The sequence below is a fragment of the Marmota marmota genome, unplaced genomic scaffold (assembly GCF_001458135.2).
Source record: "Marmota marmota marmota unplaced genomic scaffold, marMar, whole genome shotgun sequence".
NCBI classification, from domain to species: Eukaryota; Metazoa; Chordata; class Mammalia; order Rodentia; family Sciuridae; genus Marmota; species Marmota marmota.
The window spans coordinates 26,301,807-26,326,778 of NW_026000019.1; the positions used below are offsets into that span (position 1 = coordinate 26,301,807).

Consider the following 24,972-nt stretch of genomic DNA (forward strand, 5'->3'; position numbering starts at 1 on the left):
TTCTGGGGATCACTTCTTTTTTGTTAATATTTATTTTTAATTGTACACAATACCTTTATTTTGTTTATTTATTTTTAAGTGGTGCTGAGGATCGAACCCAGGGCCTTGCACGTGCTAGGCAAGTGCTCTACCGCTGAGCCACAACCCCAGCCTCTGGGGCTCACTTCCTTCCCCAGTTTTGTGCCTCCTTTTCATTTCTGCTGCATGCAGGAGAGCTCACTTTCCCAGGAGTCAGGACTGCTCTACAGAACTGTGTGGCAATGAAGCCATAATACTTCCAGGTAGGTATGGAGAGGAACCTGTTTTCCTCCATTCAGACTCCCACCAAGTACATACCTCAGACATTCAGTAAGTGGGTCAGTGAAATTGTATAATCTTGATCTTAGCTATATTGGGAACTATCTTATATAGAAATTCTTCATGCATTCAAAGCTCTACTTTTGCCAGACATGGTGGCACACATTTGTAATCCCAGTTACTGGGGAGGCTGCAGCAGGAGGATCACAAGTTCAAGGCCAGCCTGGGCAACTTAAGAGACACCCTATCTCAAAATTTAAAAAGGGCTGAGGATAAGTGGTATAGCACTTGCCTAGCATACATGAGGCCTGGGCTTAACCCCTGGAACTACAAAAATGAGACTCAACTCCACTTCCACCCACACAGTATAACTCTTCATTGCAGGGGGCTCTCTCTCTTATGTACCACAGGATATTCAGCAGTACCCTTGATTTCCACCCACTACATGCCAGGAACATCCTTCCCCTAGCTGTGGCTAACAAAAATGTTTCCAGACATTTGTCAAATGTCCCCTGGTGAGCAAATTATTCCCAGTTAAGACTAGTGGTGTTCTATATACACTGCAACAGAGGACACCACCGCCCCCACTCCTTCAGGAGACTGAATTTTTCCTAAACCCCATACCTTTGGGAACCATGTCACAGAGCTGATGCCGCCTGGCTTGGAAACTGTGTGGAAGAGAGAGGAACAGAAGGAGCAAGTGAAATAGAAGCAGCAAGAAAAGACAAGTTTTTAGAAATATGAAAGGTTTATTTAGCAAAAGCCACTAGACTAGTGACAACATCCAGGGAGTAAGTGCACTTACATTAACAGAATCTTTTCCCAGAGAGTTGATCCAACAGAGTTAATGACAACAGTTTTGGGAAATAGAGGGCTGAGGGAGGCAGGATAGGCAAGTAGGAGGAAGCAGTCAAGCAAAGAGTAAATAAAGGCATACAACTCCTAAACAAGATCAGTTGAGAGGAGTGAGACTAGAAAGAGGTTTTACAGATAGCATATAAGCAGGAATATAAGGAATATAGTTTTTAGTCCCCATATACAGTCCATCCTGTGCAGAGAAATTCTTTTCTAGCTCTGCAGCTCTGAGAGCCTTGTGTGCCCAAGAGTCTGCTGGCACCTGGGGTGGTCTGGGCACCAGTAATGTAGGGGACCCTGGTGTCCACATGTCCTCCATATAGGGCAGAGATGAAAAAGAGGAAGGCCGAGTTGAGTTAGCAAAGCAAGAAGCAAGGAGGGAGGAGGACAGAGAGACATCGCTGGGCGATCAGGTCTGCAACATTTCCTTTCCTGCCCAGTTGGCCCCAGGGAAGGTAAGATGGGTGGCGGCACTTCAAGGCTTCTAGATCTGTCCTTCATCTCCAGTTCCAGAAACCAAGTGTGCACATATTTGAGTCACGCTAGGGAAGGTGCCAACAAATGAATGAATGCCCCAGGAAGGGCCTGAATCAGGGATAGAGAGAGATAGAGGCAAAAACCCAACAATAACAAAAAACAAAACAAAACAAAAAACAACCAAGGGTAAAAGTCTTGAATGGGTCCTAAGTCAGCATCACAGATAACTTACTCTAATTATTTAATCTCATCTCCATTTGTCCCTTCCCTTCATAAGATTTTTGAGATGGTTTTATAGACACTTTCTTCCCCACCTCATTCTATATAAGCATTTCCATCCACAGTCCACACACCTATTCCATTGGCTTCTGGCTTTATCCTCAGCTCCTGCTTCTGGCAGTGGGCTTTGAGAAAAAGACCTTCTAATACTCTTATGGTCAAAATCCTGATGGTATCAAAGTTCCAAGACTCAAGGAATCCTGGGTTAGGATTTCATAAACCAGCTAGGCTGAACCAAACTGGATTTCTGACAGTTGCTCCTTTAGTTTTATAAATCTCATGTTCCTGGTTCTTCCTTCCCTGTATAACTGGACCTACTTTCAATGGTTAATTAGAGAATATAACATATAAAACCATGACTCTCCAACTAGATTCATGTTAGGAAAATGAAAAAAAAATCTACTGTTGATCCCTGGAGATCTCTTTTCGCTTTTCTCCCATTACTTCTTACAAGGCTGCAGTCAGTACACACACACACACATACACACACACACATACACACACACACACAGCATCCCATCCTACTTTCACTGACACCCTCATGCACCAGGGAGGTCTATTTAAAGCTGTGTTTATTTCCTTTAATTTGGATTTTCCAATCTAGAAGAAATCCAACAGTGGCTTTTACGAAAGGGCTGAGTTTGCATTTAGATAAATTCCAAAGTAAAGCTGGGGTTGAAGAACTCCATTTGGGGCAATTATATCCTTATCAATTGGCCCCATAATAATACTTCAGTTTTATCTGTAGTTTGTGGCCCAGGATGAAGACTTCTTCCCCCCAAAATATGACTCAAGCATATCTGAGCCCTATTTTCTGGCATCTGAATATCTGTTAACAACCACTTAAGGCCTTACAGGAGCAAAAGGAGCTTTTCCTTGCATGCCTAGTCAGTCTGTTACAAGTGGAGATCCCTAGGCAAGGCCTAGATGGTAAAAGATAAGTGTTGCACATGGCACTTTTTATAAGTGTGCTCAAGGCACGCACCCACAGATAGATGGGCCAGGGTGTCATGGCTATGGTCCCTGATCCAAGTGGCAGTGATTCTCAGCTATCAGTTTACATCCATTTTGCTTGTTCACAGTAAAAACTGACCACTATTGCCCAGTGGAGGGAAGAGGTGAGAGGTAAGGCAGGGGCTCTGGGTCTCTGAGACTTTCACAGAGGCAAACTGGCTGCAAAAGTTTTGTCTGGCACAGCCTGAGGCAGAACACTGGACACTTCCAATCGTCTGTTTGTACAAGCTGGGCTGCAGGCAGGAGGCAGGCAGGGCAGGGCTTCCAAACTGAAGAGTAAGACCTAAGGGATCTGTGGTAGCAAACAGGCTGTCCTCCCCCTGGGCTCTCTCATATCAAGGGTCTGAATGATGTTAATGGTCCCAGGCTCCCTCTGAAGCAACATCTAACATTCAGCTAGAGAAAATGTTTGGATTCAATTTTCTCTAATAGCTTATTCACTGTGACTTATGACACATCCAAATTCCATGCTCACATTGAAAGGAACAGTCTGACTTGCAGCTCAGAGCATTCAACCTCTGTAATGTCAGCAAGGGCTTGGAGAAGGAACTCTCCCATTAAGGTCAGGGAAGGGTTAGGCAACTCTTAGCATCCTGATATCCAAAGTACCTGAGAAGGTACCAGTGGCTTCCCTTTATGGTCAGGTTCAAGGAGGTGGGGAGAATGAAAGGGCCACTGGGGCATCACACAAGGAAGCAGAGGAGCCTGATAGTGCAATGGGTAGGGGTGGGGGTCTTCCAGCAGCCAGGTGGTCCTGAAGAGGGACCCTTTCCCCAAACTATGGGCTCTGGAAAGCCCTGTTCCCACCACCCTTTAGTCACAGGTAAAGACACAAGCTGATCTGCCTCTGGGAATCCAATTTCTTCCCCCAATTACCTTCCAAAGTGAAATCCTAATCCTCCTCTGAAGCCTTACACTCTCCGGGCCCCTGGGTGTCATCCACAGCAGTGTGCCTTCACAGGGCATCTCCCTACCAGCAGCAGACAGACATGGCCCGACCACACACCACAGCTGCCACCTTGGCAGTCTCCTCGCCCGCATCTACACGGCTATCTCATCATCCAGGCTGTCGCCCAGCTCCTGCCTCTGCAGGACATTCATCAGGCGCGGCAGCTCTTCCTGGGACCACGAATCCCGTTCCTCGCTCTCGTCCGTGTTGGACTCATACTCAGAGGCGATGCCGGACTCTCGGAACTTGATGAGCTCCAGGCCACCCAGGAGCGGCTCGCCCTGCGCAGGGTGTGGGGTGTCCTCGGGCGGGAGAAAGCGGAAGCACTCCAGCTTCACCAAGCAGTCGCGCCTACCTAAGGGGCTGCCCGCGGGGTGGGCAAAGTCAGCCAAGCCTGCGCCCAATGGCGGAGAATGCAGGTCCTCTGGCTTGGGGGTCATAGGATCACAGAGCACAGGCAGGGCTCCGGAGCGGAAGGTGATCTCCAGCAAGCTGTCCTGGGAGCCCACTGTAGTGAAACAAGAGGGAGAGGGGATGCAACGTCAGGCGAGGTTCTGGTTGGGAAGCTGTCCTTCCCTACAGTCCGAGCCCTTGCATGGGTCCTTCCCTGACCAACAACGCAGCACCTGGCTGGGCTAAGCATTTGGAACCTCCTCTTCCCACTCTCAAAGCACCAGACATTTGGCTGCAGGGGCTTCCTGAGAGCAGTAAACGCAGAGCAATGAGAACCATGTGAGGATTTGGGGAAGGCTACTGAGTGCCTTGAATGGGGTTTATGGCAAGGAAAAAAGTACCGGTTCAGAGAACCATACTAAAAGCATGCAGTAACTTTTTTAGTATAACCTTGTAAATCAGCATTAGTTAGGACAGAGCAGGGTCTCAACAAACAAAAATCTGAACCATCTAGAGAGGCTTACACAATATTGAAGCACAGGGGCTCATAGCTCATACCTTTGGGCCCCTTTAAAAATAAAGACTCAAGCGTTGAGGATGTAAGTCTGTGGCACAGTACTTACCCACTATTTATAAGGTTCTGGGTATAATCCCTAGCTTCACAAAAATAAATAAATACAGACTTGTGGCCCTGCCCTAGAACTACTGATGGGGATCCTATAATATGCATTTTTAAAAAAGCTCATAGGATAATTTGGGGGAATTACTGATATAGTTTGAAAAACATTAATTTTGTAATTAGACCTGGGAATGAATCTGGGCTCCACCCCTTGCTAGTGCTGTAACTTGAACTAGTTACTTCACCTCTAGCAGTCTCTTTTCTCTTCTATAAAATGAGTATAATAACATCTACCACACAGGGATTAAATGAGCTCACATAAAACATGCTATCACAGTTTATGGCACAAGAGGTGATCAGTGGATATTTCTGCAGCCAACATGGACTCTGAGAATGCATATAACCCATAAGTACAACCAAGGTGAAGACACAGTGATGCACCACCTTCACTGCTTCCCAGCCCAGATTGGAGGTGCCTGGGTGGGGGTAGCACTTCAGGCTAGGTGCTGGGCAACTTCCACCACTGAGCAGCAAAGCTGTCTCTCTATTTACTCTGCTTCCTTATCTATTAAGTGGACATACTGTTAGATTTTTCTATGCAGGAGAGTTGTGAAATATATAATACATACAGAGAGAGTCAACTACTAGACAGTTTGAGGACTCTCACAGAATTCACAGAGAACATGACACCTATTAGGTACTCAATATATTTTGATTGGAAAAGCCCTCTCAGAAAGAAATGGGATGCCTTAGGATGCCTAAGCCCCCATCAAATAGAGAGCATGTGGCAGTGACTCCTAGTCAAGGCCAAGTCAGGCTGCTGGGTTTGAAGGCACCCAAAGTTTACTCTGGCCCTGCAATTTTGTAATTCATGAATATACAGACAAAATAAGCAAAGCTGCCTATTTTCTGCTGGAATATAAAGGCAAAGTCAGAGGTCTAATAAAGCATCCCCCAAAGCTTTAGGAAAATAGCATGTGTTTTCCAGAGCTTGCATACAAGGAGGTGTGGCTGGGCAGGGCTCTGGCTTACTGGCATTCTGTCCTGACAGCTTCAGCTCCAGCTCCTGCACCTGCTTGACCAGCAGCGAGATGTGCTGGAGCATGTCCTTGTTCTGCAGCAGAAGCTGGTGCACACGGGCCTGGGCCTCCAGCCGAGCTGCAGCCTCGGCAGCCAACTGATCCTTCAGCAAGTGAACCTGCAGAAAGGAGGAGGAAGGGAAGACAGAGAGAAGACAGGACAAAGAGAAGAGAGGGACATGAATGCAAATGAGAGTTGCCAGTGGGTGGCTAGGACCAGAGATGCCCTCTACATTCAACTCAAGACAAAGCCCTTCACAATGAAGTAGGCTCCTCAGCTTGTAATTTAGGAGGAGGAGCCAAAAGCAGCTTGGTCATGGCCCCTGTGGGTCTCTCTGATTGTCTGGAGGAGGGCCATAATGCATCACTCAGGTACTACTGTGAGCCCCACAACAAGGACAAGAGGCAGGAAAGGGCCACACCCCACCACAAACACTGCCCTCCATCCAGCCCTGCTGTGAAAACTCCTCCTGCACTCAACATAGCACTGCCATGTTGAGGGAGGTACCCTTTTCTCAGCTTATCTTTTAAAAAACAAAAACTCATACATTAACCTGCTCACTAAGAAACAGTGGCACAACAACCCCCATATAATCTTTTCCTTTCCCCTCCTTGTGCACAAAAATAACAAGAGCTAGGAAGCACTAAATTAGTGAGCTGGTTGTAATAAAGCCTTCCTTCTCATGTCTGTGGATGCCAACTTCTCTGCCCAATTATCTGTTTCCTTGTTACTTCCCATATTGACACTTGGGATAGTTATTTCTTCCTGGAAGGAGTCAAATGTTTGCTGAGTGACTGATAACAAGGCCTCTTTTGACAACCCTTGAAAGGCTGAAATGGATGTTTATGGCAAGCTCTAACAATTCACAACATTCTATGATAGAGCAGCCAGCAAATGCACCCTCAGTGGGCAGTGTTACCTACTGCCTGTTCTTAGTGTGTAATCTCCAAGTGGAGCTAAAACTCAGTGGGAGGATATGGGGCAAGTATATCAGGCTTCTGGCTTGAAGAAACTGAGTCACAAGGCCAATAATAATGTCCACAATCTTGTGCTAAAAGGTGGATAGGGAGTCTCTGAGAGGGTTTCAGAAGGCCTCCGAGGAAAGGAAACTAGTGAGTTTGGCGACCTGGACCAAGGCAGCTATGGTGAAGAAGGTTTTCCTGGACCAAAACATAGTGTAAACAAACAGTCAGGGTAGGTGGGGTATGGAGTGGGGACAAAGATGGAAGGGAGGCAGCTGATTTCTTATTCGGATAACAAAGATTCTAGATTTCTGAAAAGCAACCTGCTCCAGAGACTCACATTTTGTCAGGGAGTAAAAGACCATCCTTATCTCACACTGCAACTAAGAGACCAGCCCCCAGTATCTGTCCCTTCCAAGAGCCAATACCAAGAAAATTACACTGTTTGGTATAGTGGCTGCCTCTCTCTTTGCCAAGATCTGAGGACCTGACCTTGTAGTTGGCTCTGCTTCTAGCCAAGTTGAGTCCCTAATGAGATTAGCTGCCACTTTTCATTTGTGCTCCATGAGGTTGGGCTCATCCTTCCCCAAGGAAGATAGTGCCCAAGGAATCTAAAGTAAATCTGTCCTTCACAAGGAATTGCTAAGGACAGAACTGATTTTTTTGTCAAGATGTCCGCTTTATTTGCTATTTCATATAAACTGAGGGAAGGTCTGAATAGGAAAAGAAGTGTCAATAACATTTTATCTAGATACCAAATGGTAGGAGGTTATTAAACCTTTATGTTCCTAGGTAAATGAGGCATGGAAAAGTGTCTCCTGGGAGTCTCCCAAATCCTACTGGTTATAAGGAAGAGGGCAATTGCTGTGAGAAGCCCTCAAACATGCCCCTGGAGGAAAGTCCAGCTCAACCTTCCACCTGTGAGTTCTGTTACTTATTTAAACTAAGAGTATAATTGAAAGGAATCTACTGAACAAATAGGATTGTTCATTATTCATTTTCTACTTCCTTTAGAACCAAATGGAAATGTCAGGCAGAAATACGGAACAAATTTTTCGGTGGATATAAATGAGAAAGCAGAGAATCCCATATCACACTAACTGGCATCTCTTAGGGCTCCCTGCATACATCTATTAGGCTCAGGTCCTTGCATCCCAATCTGAACACCCCAACAGAACAGGCCATTTAAAAGTGCTGGGCCAGGAGCTGGAATGCTGGAGTCTGTCGGTTACTTCCTGGCCAACTACAGGTAACTCGCTTCTCTCTGAACTTTAGCTTCTCCATCTGTTAACTGAAAGGGCTAGCTGTGGGCTTGTACAGTTGATTCCACTTCCAGGGAGACACAGTGGCCAGTACTAGGGGCCACTTGATATAGGTTCACAGAAAAAGAGTCCCCAGTTACCCAATGTGACTTCTGAGAATTAGGATTCAGGACAAAAGAGTGGTTTCTTCTTGCAGAAGACAGGGGGAAAGAAGTGAGAATCTTCCTTTGCAGGTATCCAAGTTCCAATGGTGGAGTGCCATCAACACTCTTTCGAAAGAAGACCCTGGAAACAAATGCTGCCATCGCAAATCCACTGGCACTAAGTGCCATGAGAACACATTCCTGAACTTGAGTGCGCCTTGTCCTAGACTAAATAAGAATTTTACATGTGCAGACAGAGTTATACCATTTCAGGTGTTTTAAACCTTGAGAATGTGAAAAGTAAATGCTGTTGTCACTGCCCCAAACTAGCACTAATGAGCCCTTCTCCTTCTACAGCCATCACAAGTGACAAAAAGCATGAGGCTCAAACCTCAGCTGTGGCAGTCTGTGCTGCAGGAGAACCCAAATCAGGTCAAGTGGGGACAAAATGGCCAGGACTTCTTTTAACTTTGAGGCAAAGTATATATGGACTTGACCTGGAAATGCTGGAATGAAGCAGCATTACTTCCGGCCTTGGTCTGGACAGTGTGCTATGGCTCACTGTGCTTTACTTCCCTATTCACAGGACAGGAGCAGAAAGCATCACCCCTCCTTCCCAAATGGGATGCTTATTTGTATTTAGCTTACTTTCCTTGCAAAGAATTAAATGCCTTTCAGAAAGGTAGACTGTATCAATTTCTGAAAAGGAACATGTTAGTGTATTCTTTCCAGAGCTGTGTCATCTTTGGCAATGATTATTCACTCATAGACTAAGTCAGTGACAAAGGCAACATGGTGATGTGGCACCAAGGCCACACTCATGCTAGTGTCCAGGTCTGCATCCTAGCCATAGCATAACATGTGTACATTCAACCTTTCACTCTCCAGCTCTGTGCTGCTTCCCCAAACTCTGACACCCACCCTCAACCCACCCAGCCACATCAGACCATGGCCCCACTCACTTTCTAGCCTACTTGCCTGGACTCCAGCTCCTCCATCAGAAGTGGGGGCAGGGCCAGGCTGAAGTTAGGGAGCAGTAGGCACATGGAAATGGCAGTGGAAAGAACCAGAGCAATTTGCTCTCACACACACTACACACACCAGCAAAGGCAGGCAGCGCTGTCTCAGCATGCATGAGGCAGGAACTTGGGCAATACATACCAGGGTGCTGGGGACTGGGAGAAGCACAGGACAGATGCTAAATCTAGGGCCTGGGGTGGGGATGGGGAGCATTCTTAGAACTATTTGTCTAACTACAGCACACACGATTGCAAAGCATAAATAATTAATTACTTGATTCCTAAACAAGCAGAACTGGCAGCAGGTAGAGGAGAAATCTTTAAATAACAATACTAAGCTGCACTATATTCTCCCATGAGCTGGGCCAGGAATTAGCAAACTGAACAGATCTGGCCTACTTAGCTATTAACAGTTAGCCACAATGCCCAGATCAATTTTGGAGCCATGTAGACCCAGTCCACAGCCATGCAGGTACTAGTTACATTCCAAGTTTGATCTAAGGTGTGATTATAATCACATTCACACTCTTGAACTTCGGGTCCATCTAAAAGCAGGGAGCCAGTGCAGCCAGGCAAGGCTCATGCTGGATTGGGGAGAGTGGTCAGAGGGACTTGGGTAATTCACTATTTACACACTGATGACTGACTTGGAAGTACTTAAGAGTTGACTGAACACTACCCTTTACCCCTGTACCTCTAAGGCTAGGGCAGGCCCCTTAAGACCAGCTCTGAATGAATTTAGGATAAAACCAGGAGAGGTTGAGGTCCTACACCAAATCAAAACACCACAAAAGAGACCTGAGCCTAGTCCCAATGATAAGAGCAGAACCAGATTGGCTGGGAACAATGGGGCAGGGAACATAAATAACATAACAAGTGACCACAAGAGTATACCTGTCTGTAAGAAACTGGAGCCTGATCCTTAAGTTTTTATTCAGGATCAACATAGGAGAGCTCAGATGCTCACAGAGAAAAGGAACATATATTCCCACCTGAAATTCTGAGGTCACAGTTTTGATCATTGAAATTCTGGATACTGCTGGTATTTTAATGATGAACGATAGAAACCTCACAGTTTGCTGGCAATAGAGTCTGGCAGAATGAGTAAAACCGACCTCATGCTAGAAATGAAAATCACTCCTACTTATGTGGAGAAACCAAGCACACTGTAGTTGGTTTATTTCATAGTGTTAAAGACACTAAGATGACCTACCTAGTAACTCACCTACGTATCTGACATAATTGTTTTTATCCAAGGATTTGGATATTAACAAAAAGTGCTTAGACCAAATCCTACAAAGTGAGATGAAGAAAGAGTGCAGAGAAGCCTGGAATTCAGAAGCCTGAATGCCAGTTTAGAACTGAATCTGTCGCAGGACCAGGAGTGGAAAGCCAGCTTTTGAGTGATAGAACAATATCCTTGCTGTGTTCCTAGGCAGTAAAAGCAAGATGCAGACAGAAGGAAGGTGGTCAGAGACTGACTGATGGGGATGGCAGAGAGGGGTATAAGAAATGCTCAAGCAGCTAGCATATGATCTCAATGTCCTGTCTCATTTGAAGTGTTTGGAAGTCTATCAATGTACTCAAAGTCACTGTACCAATATGAGATGTGGATGCTTTGAGGCTTTTCATCATGTCACTGCTTGAGCTGAGAGTAAAGCAGGGCATTGCCAGCTATGTCCAACAGATTCCAAATGAATGAGAGGCTAAGGCTGCCCAGCCTGCAGAAGTGGCTGGAACTGAGAGAGGCTAATAAAATGAATCCCAAACACCACACTGTTCTCTTCCTCCAGATTCACTGTCTTCTCGGAAGAGAGGCAATTAGAACAGGGCACGGCAGGGATGTCCCATTGAGACAGATGCTTGATTTTATACCAGAAAACCATTCTTCTGATTTCATCCTGGCTTAGATAGACCTATGATAAGTTATAGGTCTCATTGCTTTGCAAATGAGTGCTTCCTTTTACCCCCACAACACTCTTATTGTGCGTAGATTGTGCATTTGCAAATAATTTGTCTTTAGTACATAGCAGTGACTTCATATTCAAATGCCTTTCTAATAATATCATGAATATGCATCAAGCCTACCCTTAGATAAATAATAATTACTTGGCAATTGATATGCTGAAAGAGAAAAGAATTATGGTTGGAGAATGAATTTATATTCAATGGGAAACTTTTGGAAATGATGTGTCTCGGAATGGACCCAGTGCTGGAGCACTCTGGCTTTGTGCTCCTGTCATCCCCCATGCTAAGGAAGAGGGGATCCTCAGACTGCCACACCATCATTTACCATAGGAGATCAATTATTTTATCTGACAAAGAGGAATGATTTTTTCCCCCCAAACATAAGAAGCCACAAATGACATTCCTTCCTCTGTCACTGTTTTGGAAACACCTGTAAATCTTCCTACAACCACCACACATCCTTTGATCAGAATTTTTCATGGTAAGTATTTTTAAGGAGAATCTAGTATATTGGCAGTGGGCCTACTCTTCTGAAACCTACTGCAAAATCACCAATGAGACTGGTGCTACAGGCTCAGGTCAGTGGAGACTGTTCTTTTCAAGACCAAGCCACAGCAAATCCAATATGGCTAGACCGCCAATGCTCCCTCAAAGTTTACCATTGGAAAGGACAGCTCTGCTTGGAGAACTTGTTCCACCCAGAATTCAGGAGAAGAGTAAGCAGAAGATACAATAAGTATACCCAGAAGTAGTCTGTTCCCTTCATTTTAGACTGCGGAAAACCTGAGCAATAAGTTTGCCCAAGCTGATTTAGAATGCTGATGCATATCTCTGCCTTTCCAGATCTCTCACCATCTCTGCCAAACCCTGACCACCACATCCTCCACCTATCTTTAGCCACTCATTCTGGTCCTGACCCTGTCTGAAACTGATCTCAGGATTTAGCCTTTAAATGGAATAAACAGATGCATCTTCACCAGTTCCTAATTACCCATGGTAGAGATAAGGCTTAGACTCATAGGTTCCTAGGAGAATGTGCCTTTCATGGAAAGCAAACAGCAAGAGAAATTAGCTCAAGTTTCTCCTAACAAGTAGCAGTAGCCCAATAAGCCTTTCAGTGCATAAACACTATCTCAATCCTAAGGGGTAAGATAGTTCTTCTTATTAAGGCTCAAATAATCCACCTAAATTCCTGTAAATTCAATCCCATATGATGAATTCCAAGGTCAACTCTGTATCAAATACTGCTTTGAGTAAGTAGATCACTAATGGAGGCTTGGAAACTTGCTATAAACAAGTAGATTGGGTTGCCATAACAATACTCTTTGGAAGAATGTTTAGCACAGATTTATACTTGAAGCTGTTTTAAGAGTGATATCACAGAGTCATACCTGTCCTGACTTCAGAGGTATCCCTTCCTAACCTAAATACCAGGAAAACAAGGTAGGAAAGGAAGGGTGGAATTGTGCGCATCTTTTCCCTCGGTAAGTTGAAGTCATTATTCAACAACATTCAGCCAAGCCAGCCAAGCCCATCTCAGAGCGGGGGATACATGGGAAATCAGAATATGCCCTTCCATTTCAACAGCACCCCCGTCTCTCCCCTTTTCTCCTCCACCTCCCTGACTCCCTAACAAGCAATGATCCAATAGCATGAGCGATTCTTTATGGCTCCCTAGGTTTTAAACCTGCCCTGAGCCCCTTGCTAGGGAAGGCGCATCAAGCCCATGAGAGTGGAGCCTGTGAAGTAGGGAGGAGGCTGAGGAGAACCTGGGCCACAGCCACTTGCGTCTGCTGCTGCTGTTGCTGGAGGAGCTGCTGGAGGAGCTGCATCTGGTGGTGGGTGGACAGCGGCATCCCTGTGCCCAAGCCTGGTGGCTTCGAGGAAGAAGAAGGAAGCAGCATGCGGGGCGAAGCTGTCAGTGTGGGCTCCTGAGGATGGGGTGAGACCTGAAAAGAAGACATGACACATGGACAGGAGCCACGATCCAGGGCCTCACTTTCCCTATCCTATTGACGACATGTACACAGGCAGGGTGAAATGGCTGATTTACAATCCAGGAGCTGGAGATGCTGTGTATTGGATGGAATGTAAATGGGGCTCTAGGGAAGAAACGGCGTCACTGCCTGAGGGTAGACCACCCAGAATTGTATCTGGACATCTCAATAACTGATCCCACTGGATGGGAGACAGGCAGGTGATAAAGTCCCATCTTTAATCTGCTACTTCAAATTATACCCTGTTGTTGAGTTATAAAACATGGCTACCTACCACATTACCAAAAGACTAGGAAGAAGGAAGCTTCTATTCTTTCCTTCCTCTGGGGTCTGAGATGTTTCTCATGAGTTAGAAACTGGAGAAAGAAGCCAGGTGAGGGGCAGCTGCCTTCAGTCCCCCACGGCCTCCTCTCACAGTGAGAACACCGAGGAAGAAAGTTTGGACTTGAAAACAAATGATCTGGAGAGATCCTCTGTCAGATTACACTAGTTTCTGGCTTCTCCTCCTGTTGGACTCTTTCCTATGACTCAAGAGTTCAACGACAGGAAGCCACATTTTGTTTCTGGCCATCCTGCAGCTGATCCCTCTTCAGACATGAAAGAGGAAGGCACTCAGGGACAGAGGGCTATTGCCCCTTGTAGAGGACTCAACGGACACCAAAGAGATCATCAGGTACTGCCTTCCACACTATATGGAATTCTCCTTTTAATGAACTGGCCTAAAAATCTTGACTTGAGATAAGGTGAATGAAGGACAGGGAAAGAGGTATCCATGATTCATTAAGCTGGCCGGGAATCTAAGGGGCTATTGGTCAATAATTTTCCTTCTGAAGATATAGTCTAATCTAAACTATAAAATTACCATCTCGCCATCCCTGGAATAGGCATTGAGGAGTAGGGAAGGAGGTCTGGGACTTTAAATTTACTTTTTGGGTGACCTTGTATTTATGGTCAACAAATCCTAGTATTTTTTTTTTTTTTTGGACATAGACCATTACTTTACTTCCGAATGGTCTAAGTTGCCTAACTGATATATGACAAGAATTGAGTTTCCAATCAGAGATGTAAAAGTGTAGTAATAAAAGAAATACAGAGGCTGGGGGGTATGGCTCAGCGGTAGAGCGCTCACCTAGCACGTGCGAGGCCCTGGGTTCAATCCTCAGCACCACATAAAAATAAGTAAGTAAATATATTGTGTCCAACTACAAGTAAAAATTTTTAAAAAAAGAAAGAAAAAAAGAAAAAGAAATACTGAGAATAATTTTTGGAAGGATGGGGTTCCTCTATGATTTCAACATAAACAAGTAAAATCTATATGCAGACTGAAAAATATTTTTTTAGTTGTAGATAGATACAATACTTTTATTTTATGTTTACTATTTTATGTGGTGCTGTGGATCAAACCCAGTGCCTCATGCAACAGCTCTGCCACTGAGCCACAATCCTGGCCCTGAAAAATATTGACTACTTATAGGCCACTGATAATGACTGTGGGTTTCCTTCTAAGGGTAGTATCTTTGGAAAATATTACATATCTAATAATAAATGGTGAGTAGAAGAGCCACACTGCTGAACTTCTGTATTGTCTATTTACTTTTTCTCTTGACAATATTTAACATTGTGAAATGTATCATAGAAAGTTAAAATTAAAAGTTGAAATCAATAATTATAAAGAATATTTTGATTGCCTCTATCTTTTCTTAATAGAGGTTATTATCCTAAATGAAACTGTGTATAGTTTATACATTATATAATTATAATAAATACCTTGATGTGTACTTATGTGAAAAAAATAATAATTTTCCTTCTGGGTTTTGTTTGTAGATTTTTTTTTTCTTTTTACTTTAGTTGTATTCAGTTTTAAATTTAGTCTCACATTTTTAGTTTTTTAAACTGGATCATATTAGTTGCTCCTCAAGGCCTCAGTCATCTCATCTGTAGGATGTTAGAGTAGGTAATGATGTCTACCCTGAGAGTAGTATTAAAGACACATAATTACTGAAGCAGGAAGAGGGGGTCCAAGTATACTTGGTTCCATTGGCTGAGCCACAGGGAATTATGTGTATTATATGAGTAGTCCAGGATGAGCCTTGCATGAATATTGTGCAGAAATGATTGTGTAGGGAAAAGGAGGAAATCAAAAATCAGTGGGACCAGTTTCAGAGTTGCACATCTGCAATCCCAGGGACTCAGGAGGCTGAGGCAGGAGCATCAGAAGTTCAAGGTCAACCCAGGCAATTTAGCAAGAGGCTATTTCAAAATAAAAAATGAACAAACAAACCAACAGGATCCTGTAAGGACAACACACATCAGAAAGAAAGGAGTACCACAAGCCAGACATGGTGGTATATGCCTGTAATCCCTGTGGTTCCAGAGGCTGAGGCAAGAGGATCACAAGTTCAAGACCAGGCCAGCAATTCATTGAGACCTAAGCAACTTAGCAAGATCCTTTCTTTAAAAATTTTAAAAAGGCTAGGAATGTGACTCAGTGGTAAAGTGCCCCTGGTTTCAATCCCTGGAACAAAAAGAAAAAAAGGAGGAGCTCCACAGCGGCATTGTGACACACAGCAGTGTTATGTTGGCACAATGGGTTGACTCTACAAAAGTGTGGCCCCTCTGAAAGCAAGGAAACACTCCATCACTGCCACCATGCTGTGGAGCAAGGAGGCAGCAATGACTTGAGGCTAAGCAGTGACACAGGTCATCCTGGAGGCAGCAGGAACGGATGGGCCATCTCCTGCCTACCTTGGAGTCCATGTGGGAGCCTCCTTCCTTTCCTACAGCATCCAGGTCGGTCACACCTCGGCTGAATTCCAGGACATCATTCCCTGGGAGTGGGACCTCTACTGCGTCGATGTCAGTCTCCTCTGCAGTGACAGTGGAGGCTCTTTCGGCTCCCGTGAGCTGGCGGCCTGCAGAAACAATAGGGAAGGGAATGGTGACATCAAGAGCAATGTCCTCTCACTTGCTTCAGCTCAAGTGCTCTTCAGCACTGTCTTTGCTGACATACAAACCCTCCATCTCATCTTCTCTAGTTTTCTCCCCACCCTTCCCGTCTTAGTTAAGGGTGTTCTCTTCCCTCATTCCCCCACTGGTGATCCTCTGCTTCCCTCCTCTCCTCTTCCCTTTGGCAGCTGCAATATCTAGTGCTCCACTGGGAGAAATAAGTCTAGCAAAGCCGAGTGTCCTCCTGGCCCCAGCAGGGAGAGCTCTGTCCTAGGAGTGTCCCCTGGCCTCTTTTCCCTTAGCCTTTCTCTCCCCTACCATACTCTCCCCTGCCCACCTTGTTTTTTGTTCACTTCTTACTAGGAATTCCTAATAAAAATTAAAAGTGAATTTTATTAATGTGGGAGTAGAACAGATGCTAAAAGCTATCTAGGATTTTGTTTTTGTTTTAAATTTTGTGGTTCTTTCCTCTCCTTCCTTTCCCATGTTTAAAACGTTCTGTGTGACCTCCATTAAATTTGGTACGAAACCACTTGCCAGAGCTGTGGTGTCAGAAAAATAAAATGTATCGTTTCTTATAAAATTGAAAAAAATAAAAAAAAACAATGTCGTGTTTACCTAATACTTCAGCTTTCAGTTATGCCAAACCAAGGGATACCATGGGCTTTATTACATTTTCACACATCTTTCCACTCAAGTACATTAAGTAACTTTCCAACCCAATAAGATGCTTCCATTTTAATAGCTTTTCAAAGTTCAGAAACAAAGGGAAACCAGGCATAATCCTAGCAGCTTGGGAGGAGGCCAGCCTCAGCAACTTAGGTAGACCCTATCTCAAAAAACAAACAAACAAACAAATAAAAAGGGCTGGGATGTGGCTCAGTGGTAAAATCCCACTAGGTTCAATCTCCAGCATCCCCCCAAACAAACAAACAAACAAAAATGAAGGGGACATTTCCTTAAGCCTGGATATGACAGCTTTGCCAGGTTTTTATGTTTGTGTAGACTGGGTGTGGGAACTCTGGAAAAAGGCAGTACAGTCATGTCCTCTACATCCCAGAGCAGGAATGAAATCAGGCTGAAGGAAAGTACCCTGTAAGGGAGTCCAGAGACTGGCAATCTGCCCCAGTCAGGTTTTCATGAGCTGATGGATAAGAACAAATCACTTACTCCTTGGGCCCAACTTTTTCAGTGGTGAGAGGCCCAGTCAGATGGACAGGTAGGGTTCCATAACTGAGGAGTATGGGCGGGGAGATCTAAGCTCTCTCCTAGCAGAGTATCAAACTCCAGGACTGACTCTAATTCTCTCTCTAGGAGCAGATGCAGAGTAGGTGGCCTCCAGGAAGCAGTGGAATTAGGAGATAGAGATGGCAGCTTTTTGAGTTAATTTTTCCACTTAGCACCTTTCTCACCTTCTTCTGATGACTGAAACCAGGTCTTTAATCTCTCACACACATCACACACACACACACACACACACACACACACACCAGACACATACACACAGCATACTGCTTAATATCAATGTATCAAAGTCCACTATTCTTATTTTTCTTCATCTCTTGTTCCTGTCTATTTCTTGGTCTCTCTAAAAACACCAAATAATTTCTTGGCATTTCACAGGAACTATTTTCTTGCTCTGTATTTGGGATTAGGTTCATCACTATTGTCTTTGAATGCAATTTCTTGGAAGTTTTCAGAGACCAAGCACTAACTGGAAAAACGGAGCAGGTTGACACAAGCCGTAGATATAGAGAACTGCTACCCTAAAGCTGGTGCTGGTGCAGAACACCAGGCCTCAGTCATTTGAGTGGCTGTCTTAAAGAACAAATAGTTCTAGGAATTCTTCCTATGCCAACCCAACCAGTCATCTGGGAAAATAAGCATGGTGTTTCAAAAGTCAACAGTCTGCTTGTTTTTTCTCCAGGCTGCTACAGGAGCTGGGAAGGTGGCCCTGTTGTGGTGTTGCAAAGGTATTTAGCAGAAAGGATGGCCCTGACCATGGCCTGCTGGAGCAGCTCTTTTACTCTTTCATGAGCCAGCAGGCAGGGAGCATAGAAGCCACCTGTTTTTTACCATACAACCATCCAGAAGTGACCTTAACATTTAGGGGTTAGCAAGAGACTGGGCTTATGGTAACTCGTAGCTGTTGTTTAGGTGGTGGCTGCTGCTGGATACTAAGCATCTTTTTCTCCACACTTGTCTAGGAATACTCAGGGTGAAATGGACATTGGTCTGAGCAGGGGAAATTGCCATCAGCTGTCAGGAGGAGTTAGGCTCCAGGAGCACTCCGTGCACCTGTGTTTCAGGGCACTGAGCACACAGCATTGAACATACCCACTTTTCCCTTCTAGACTCAAGACCAGGGCTGTGTCCCATTCATCTGTTGCCTAAGGATCTGACTCAGAGAAGGAGTCTCATAAATACCAACAAAAGACATAGTATTGTGACAGGGTAGCAAAACAGTAGAGCAAACTATAAGAGAAGGCTCCCTCTCCTCTCTCTATCCTTAGGGATCCTCACAATGAAGACTGAGAAGCTCCAGACACAGAAGGTTTAGAGATGACTTTGTCTGGGATCAGAAAATCTATGATCTGAGCAGGTCCTAAGAAACCAAACTGCTCAGCCATTCTGTCTGTGCTAATCAATTCCCAAACTAAAGCAAAACCAGGGGACTGCTTTCTGAAAGATTTTCTGCTGCTCAGCAGGGGCTTCAATGATCACACACTCTTGTTGACTTAATGAAATAGGACAATAATAGATCTGTTAGAACGGGGAACAGCTATAAATATTATGGGTGCCTATTAGCATACTAGGAGACCTAAAAGAACTAATGGTCATTAGCTCTTGACCATCTTTAGATCCTAATAAATAAAGGAGGAAATATGGAATCTCCAACTGTCCAGCATAGAGAAACGTAGGCAAAAGAAAAGGCATAAAAACCTTTCTGGAAAATCCAGAAAACTAATGGAATAGGGGCACTACGGGTTCTTAAATGTAACATAAAGAAGTAGTACCAAGATTGGGGGTGGGCACAGGGATGCTTTGAACTGTTTAAACTATCTTAACTTGATACACTAAACAGGAACTAGAGGGCATTAGACATGCTTATTTCATTCATTTATTTAATAAGCATTGTATATGATAGATATCTACTGCACATGGTGCATAAAGATGAGTAAGATAAATCTGTTTTTTATGCTTCTCCAGTCTGATGGAGGAAAAATACAGAAACCATAGCTGTAGGCTGAGGCTGTGTTGCCTATGGGAGAGCTATCCAAGGTGCAGGACAACAGAAAGGAGCATCTAACAGGTGGAGTTTAAAGCCTGTGCAGGGAAGAAAGCAACTCCTGCAGGAAGATACTAGTGAAGGCATAGGGGAGGGAGGGCTGTGGGTGACATTCTAGACACAGGGCAAGGCAGGTGCAAAGACAAAGAGGCTCGGAAATCCACAGCAGATCGGGCACCACAAATGGTTCTGCCTGGAGGAACCTGACCAAGAAGAGTCAGAATCTTATTTTGAAGCATTAAAAATGAGTAATACCATTCATTCTTTAAAATTTCACCCTAGAGATAGGGTGAAAGGGAAGGATAGATGCAAAAGGAACAAGAAAAAGCAATACTTTAAGGTGACAAACATGAGGGCTGAAGCTGTAGGGGTGACAATGAAACAGAGAAGTGGAGTCTGCAAGGTCTTCTAGGGGCGGAAATCACAAGGCTTAGCTGGACACTTGTCCATGATATGCAGTGGCAGGGAAATGCATAGGATGAGTTTTTAAATATCTGATTTAGGTGCCTGGGTGGATCTGGCACCTATAAGAAAATTTCGGGAGGAACTGGATTGTGGGTAAGGGGATGAGTTCAATTTTACATGTGTTGAAATGGTAAGAGTGTGTATAAGAGCTGAACGGAGATCCCATCAGGCTGTCATGTACATGTTATGGGCCACATATTTGTATCCTCTTCTTCTCCCCCACCAAATTTATGAATTAAAGTCCAATATAGTATTTGAAGAAGAGACCTTTAGAAGGTAATGAGTGTAGAGCCCATATAAAGAGATTAGTGAGGACACAGTGAGAATTGGCAGCACTTTGACCTTGGCTCTTTCAGCCTCTGAAACAGTGATAAATGAGAGAATACATGCAGTGCATCCTCTAAGACAGCATATGAGCTAGGTGCTAAGGTGAATGCCTATAATCCCAGTAACTCGGGAGGCTAAGGCAGGAAGATCTCCAGTTTGAGACCAGCGTAGGCAATTTAGCAAAACTCTGTCTCAAACAAAAGAAAGAAAAAGGAAGGAAGGAAAGAGAAGCTGGAGATGTAGCTCAGTGGTAGAGTACCCCTGGGTTCAATCCCCTGGACCACCAAAAAGAAAAAAATAGTGTATGAATGGAGAGTTCTGGAGAGGTCCAGTCTAGAGATAGATGTTTGCTGAAATCACAAGAAGTCAGGAAAGAAATAAGGGACCAAGTTCAGGAGCAACTCCAAAACTTAAAGGGGCACTTGCAAAGGAATCTGAAAAGCAACTTTCAGAGAAAAAAGAAAAAGTTTAGAGTTAGGGATGCCTTAGAAGCTGCAGAAGTTTGTCTGCTCAGTTCCCAGGGTGAAACCTGGAGACTGAGAACTAACAGCAAGAGTCCATCAGGTCACTGGAGACTGAGAACTAACAGCAAGAGTGGAAAAAAATAAGGAGGCTAACAGTGAGTATAGGTAAGTTTATAAGAAGCTTGGCTATGAAGGAAAGAAAAGAAATAATGCCACAGGCTAGGAAGACATATAGGGAAAAGAAAGTTTTTCTTTGTTGTTTTTAGGACAGAGAAGGCTTGACCTTATCAATCTGCAGTGGGAAGAAAAATCGAGCCCAGAAGATTCAGATGAAGATATAGGAGTAGGATAACTGATAGCTCAAGGTTTGTGAAGAGGTGACATTGGGGTACAATGAAAAGACAGGTGAAAGCGTTAATCTTGGACAGGAGAAGGGAGCTGGGGACAAGCAGAACTGCTGAATAGCAGAGTCACCCAGGCCAAGTTTAGGAATCACCAGTGAGTAAGTAGACAAATCCATGGATGGGGTTTTCCACAGGGCTGTTTGGTGCCACAGGGTTACAATGACTAATTACTGCTGTATGAATGCAGAATTGGGGCATTGCCAAGCACTGGTATAGACAAAAACAAAACAAAGCAATACAAAAAAAAAAAAAAAGGAGTTACCAGCTTGGTCCAAAAGTACTTGATAAGGTCACCTTTTACCTTGAAACTGTAATAGTAATAGCTTAATCTTAACTGAAACGTACAATGCTCCACACAGTAATTTAAGGGTTATACATATATTAACCCATTTATCATCATAACCACTGTAAGAGGTGGATATTATTATTATCCCCATTTGACAGATAAAGAAATCAAAGCACATAATTGGTAAGGACAGAGTTAGGGCTTAAAGCTGGCAGTCTGGTTGGTGTTTTTTTTAATTGATTTTATTTTTTTAAATACATGACAATGGAATGCATTACAATACTTATTATACATATAGAACACAAATTTTCATATCTCTGTGTATAAAGAATATTCACACCAATTCATGTCTTTATATATGTACTTTGGATAATGATGTCCATCACATTCCAACATCATTGCTAACCCCCTGCCCCCTCTCTTCCTCTCCCACCCCTCTGTGCTATCTAGAGTCATCTATTTCTCTCATGCTCCCTCTCCCTACCCCACTATGAATCAGCCTCTTTATATCAGAGAAAACATTCAGCATTTGTTTTTTTGGGATTGGCTAACTTCACTTAGCATTATCTTCTCCAACTCCATCCTTTTACCTGCAAATGCCATGATTTTATTCTCTTTTATTGCTGAGTAAAATTCCATTGTGTATATATGCTACATTTTTTTTTATCCATTCATCCACTGAAGGGCATCTGGGTTGGCTCCACAGTTTACCTATTGTGAATTGTGCTGCTATAAACATTGATGTGGCTGTGTCCCTGTAGTATGCTGTTTTTAAGTCCTTTGGGTATAGTCTGAGGAGAGGGCTAGCTGGATCAAATGGTGGTTCCATTCCTAGTTTTCCAAGGAATCTCCATACTGCTTTCCATATTGGCTGCACCCATTCGAAGTTCCAACAGCAATGTATGAGTGTTTCTTTTCCCCACATCCTCGCCAACACTTATTGTTGTTTGTCTTCATAATAGCTGCCATTCTGACTGAAGTGAGATGATATCTTAGAGTAGTTTTGGTTTGCATTTCTCTAATTGCTAGAGATGATGAACATTTTTTCATATATTTGTTGACTGATTGTGTATCCTCTTCTGAGAAGTGTCTGTTTGGGTCCTTGGTCCATTTATTGATTGGGTTATTTGTTTTGTTTTTATGCTTAGCTTTTTAAGTTCTTTATATACCCTAGATATTAGTTCTCTATCTGATATGTGAGGGGTAAAAATTTGCTCCCAAGATATAGACACAGAAAGAAATCCACAGAATTACAATTATCTCATATTATACAAAGGTGCCAAAAACATACATTGGAGAAAAGATAGCCTCTTCAACAAATGGTGCTGGGAAAATTGGAAATCCATATGAAACAAAATGAAATTAAACCCTATCTCTCACCATGCACAAAACTCAACTCAAAGTGGATCAAGGACCTAGGAATTAAACCAGAGACTCTGCGTCTAATAGAAGAAAAAGTAGGCCCTTATCTTCATCATGTGGGATTAGACCCCAACTTCCTTAATAAGACTCTATAGTGCAAGAATTAAAACCAAGAATCAATAAATGGGATGGACTCAAACTAAAAAGTTTCTTCTCAGCAAAAGAAACAATCTGTGAGGTGAACAGAGAGCCTACATCCTGGTTGGTCTTTAACCATCATAGCTCTTTGCCTTCCTATCTGTCTATGTATGTATGTATGTATCTTATTTTTACAGTACTAAGAATTAAACCCCACTCTACCACTGAGCTACATCCCCAGCCTTTCAATTTTTTGAGACAAGGTCTTGCTAAGTTGACCACGCAGGCCTTGAATTTCTTATTGTCCTGCCTCAGCCTCCCTAGTCGCTGGGATTACAAACATGTACCACCAGGCCCAGCTGCCTTCCACTCTTAGTCCCCACCTACCCTGCCTTAATTTCTTCTCTACTTTTACACTCTGTAACTTAAGCTGACTTATTTTGTAACTTGTTTGCATCCCCTACACCAACTTGGAATGTGAGCTCCTCCCCAGCAGAAAGTTTATTGCCTTATTTACAATGTCCCCAGTTCCTGAGTTGAGTCTGACACACAGCGTAGACTTGATGAACATTTGTTGAATGAAGGAAGAGTTAAATAGTATGGCAATATGTAATTCAATGGATGTGTAACTGATGTGATTCTGCAATCTGTATATGGGGTAAAAATGGGAGCTCATAACCCACTTGAATCAAAGTGTAAAATATGATATATCAAGAACTATGTAATGTTTTGAACAACCAACAAAAAAAAATTAAAAAAAAAAAAAAGAAGGAAGAGTTAAAAACAAAGGAGTTAGAAGATGAGGAGAAGCAAAGGCTCAGGCAGTGGTGGCCCAAGGAAAGGCAAGAGCAGATGTGGGAGAGCAGAAATGCAGGAGGCTTGCTGTTCTAAGCAAGCAGGATGGCTACATCTAATAGATGTAATAGGTGCCTTATAAATAGTTCCATTGCTGGATACAGTGGCACACAGCTGTAATTCTAGCTACTCAAGACTGAGGGAGGAGGATTAGAAGTTGAAGACCAGCCTGAGCAATTTAGCAAGACCCTGTCTCAAAAATAAATAAGGCTAGGGATGCAGTTCAGTGGTAGAATGTTCCTGCATTCAATCCCCAGTAACATAAGCAACCAATCAACCAATAATTATCCATCCAGTGTTCATTGTATACTTGACACAAGTTTTATTTTACTTTGATTTTTTGTTGGATATGTTAAATATTTAAGACATAATATTTTGGTATGTTTATAGGTAGTGCAATGGTGACTACAGTTGGGCAGATTTCAAATGTCTTGCTAAAAAATAATTGAATATATAGAAGTAGAGAATGAGACAGTGGTTCCAATGGATGTGGTTGAGAATGAAAACAGGGAGATTTAGATGAATTAATACAAAGTATCAGATATATACGGTATGAACAAGTCTAGAGATATAATGTACAACATGAGGGCTCTAGTTACTAATATTATTTATGTGATTTTTGCTGAGAGTAGATTTTAAGTGCTCTTGCCACCCAACCCCCAGTTTCATTTTTAAGAAGCTTATTTTTCCAAAGGGCTCCAAGCCCTTCCCTGTGTGGGACTGTCTGTGCCAAGGGCAGAGGCATGCCTCCAGGGGAGCAGGATCTCTCCCAGGAAGCCCTTTCCAGGAATCAGAAACAACACAGGGCAAAACAAGACAAGTGGGACAGGGGCAGTGACCCCACCTGGCTCTGAGCCCCAGGAACAGCCAAGGGCAGCTGCTGCCAAAAGACACAAAAGATAAATCTTCCCCCAGGGTAGGGAACAGTGGAGAGAACAAGGAGGGAAGAAAGGCACAGAGAGGGAGAGAGAGAGGAGATGGAGATGGACACGAGAAAAGTGAATAACCTCATTGCACAGCTAAAACCCAGGAAGGAAAGCACTGACAAGACATCAAAGAAGACAGCGAAGCTTCTGCAGGACTTACACTTTCAGTTACCAAGAGCAAACAAGTTTCTTCTGT

The 24,972-nt window shown here is 43.6% G+C and overlaps 1 protein-coding gene across 7 annotated transcripts in view; it reads right to left on the bottom strand.

Moving 5' to 3' along the window:
* LOC107147452 (carboxyl-terminal PDZ ligand of neuronal nitric oxide synthase protein) overlaps positions 1 to 24,972 on the bottom strand; it is a 323,970-nt gene that overhangs the window by 14,979 nt on the left and 284,019 nt on the right. For 5 of the 7 annotated variants that reach the window (XM_048810127.1, XM_048810126.1, XM_048810128.1 and 2 more), the window contains 5 exons: positions 16,060 to 16,226; positions 13,087 to 13,266; positions 9,309 to 9,350; positions 5,916 to 6,081; positions 4,227 to 4,379 (listed from right to left, as the gene is read on the bottom strand). In XM_048810127.1, coding sequence (XP_048666084.1) covers positions 4,227 to 4,379; positions 5,916 to 6,081; positions 9,309 to 9,350; positions 13,087 to 13,266; positions 16,060 to 16,226 — 708 coding nt within the window. Of the gene's footprint in view, positions 1 to 1,026; positions 4,380 to 5,915; positions 6,082 to 9,308; positions 9,351 to 13,086; positions 13,267 to 16,059; positions 16,227 to 24,972 lie in introns of those variants that run through there. The other 2 variants (XM_048810129.1, XM_048810132.1) reach the window with 2 other exon arrangements.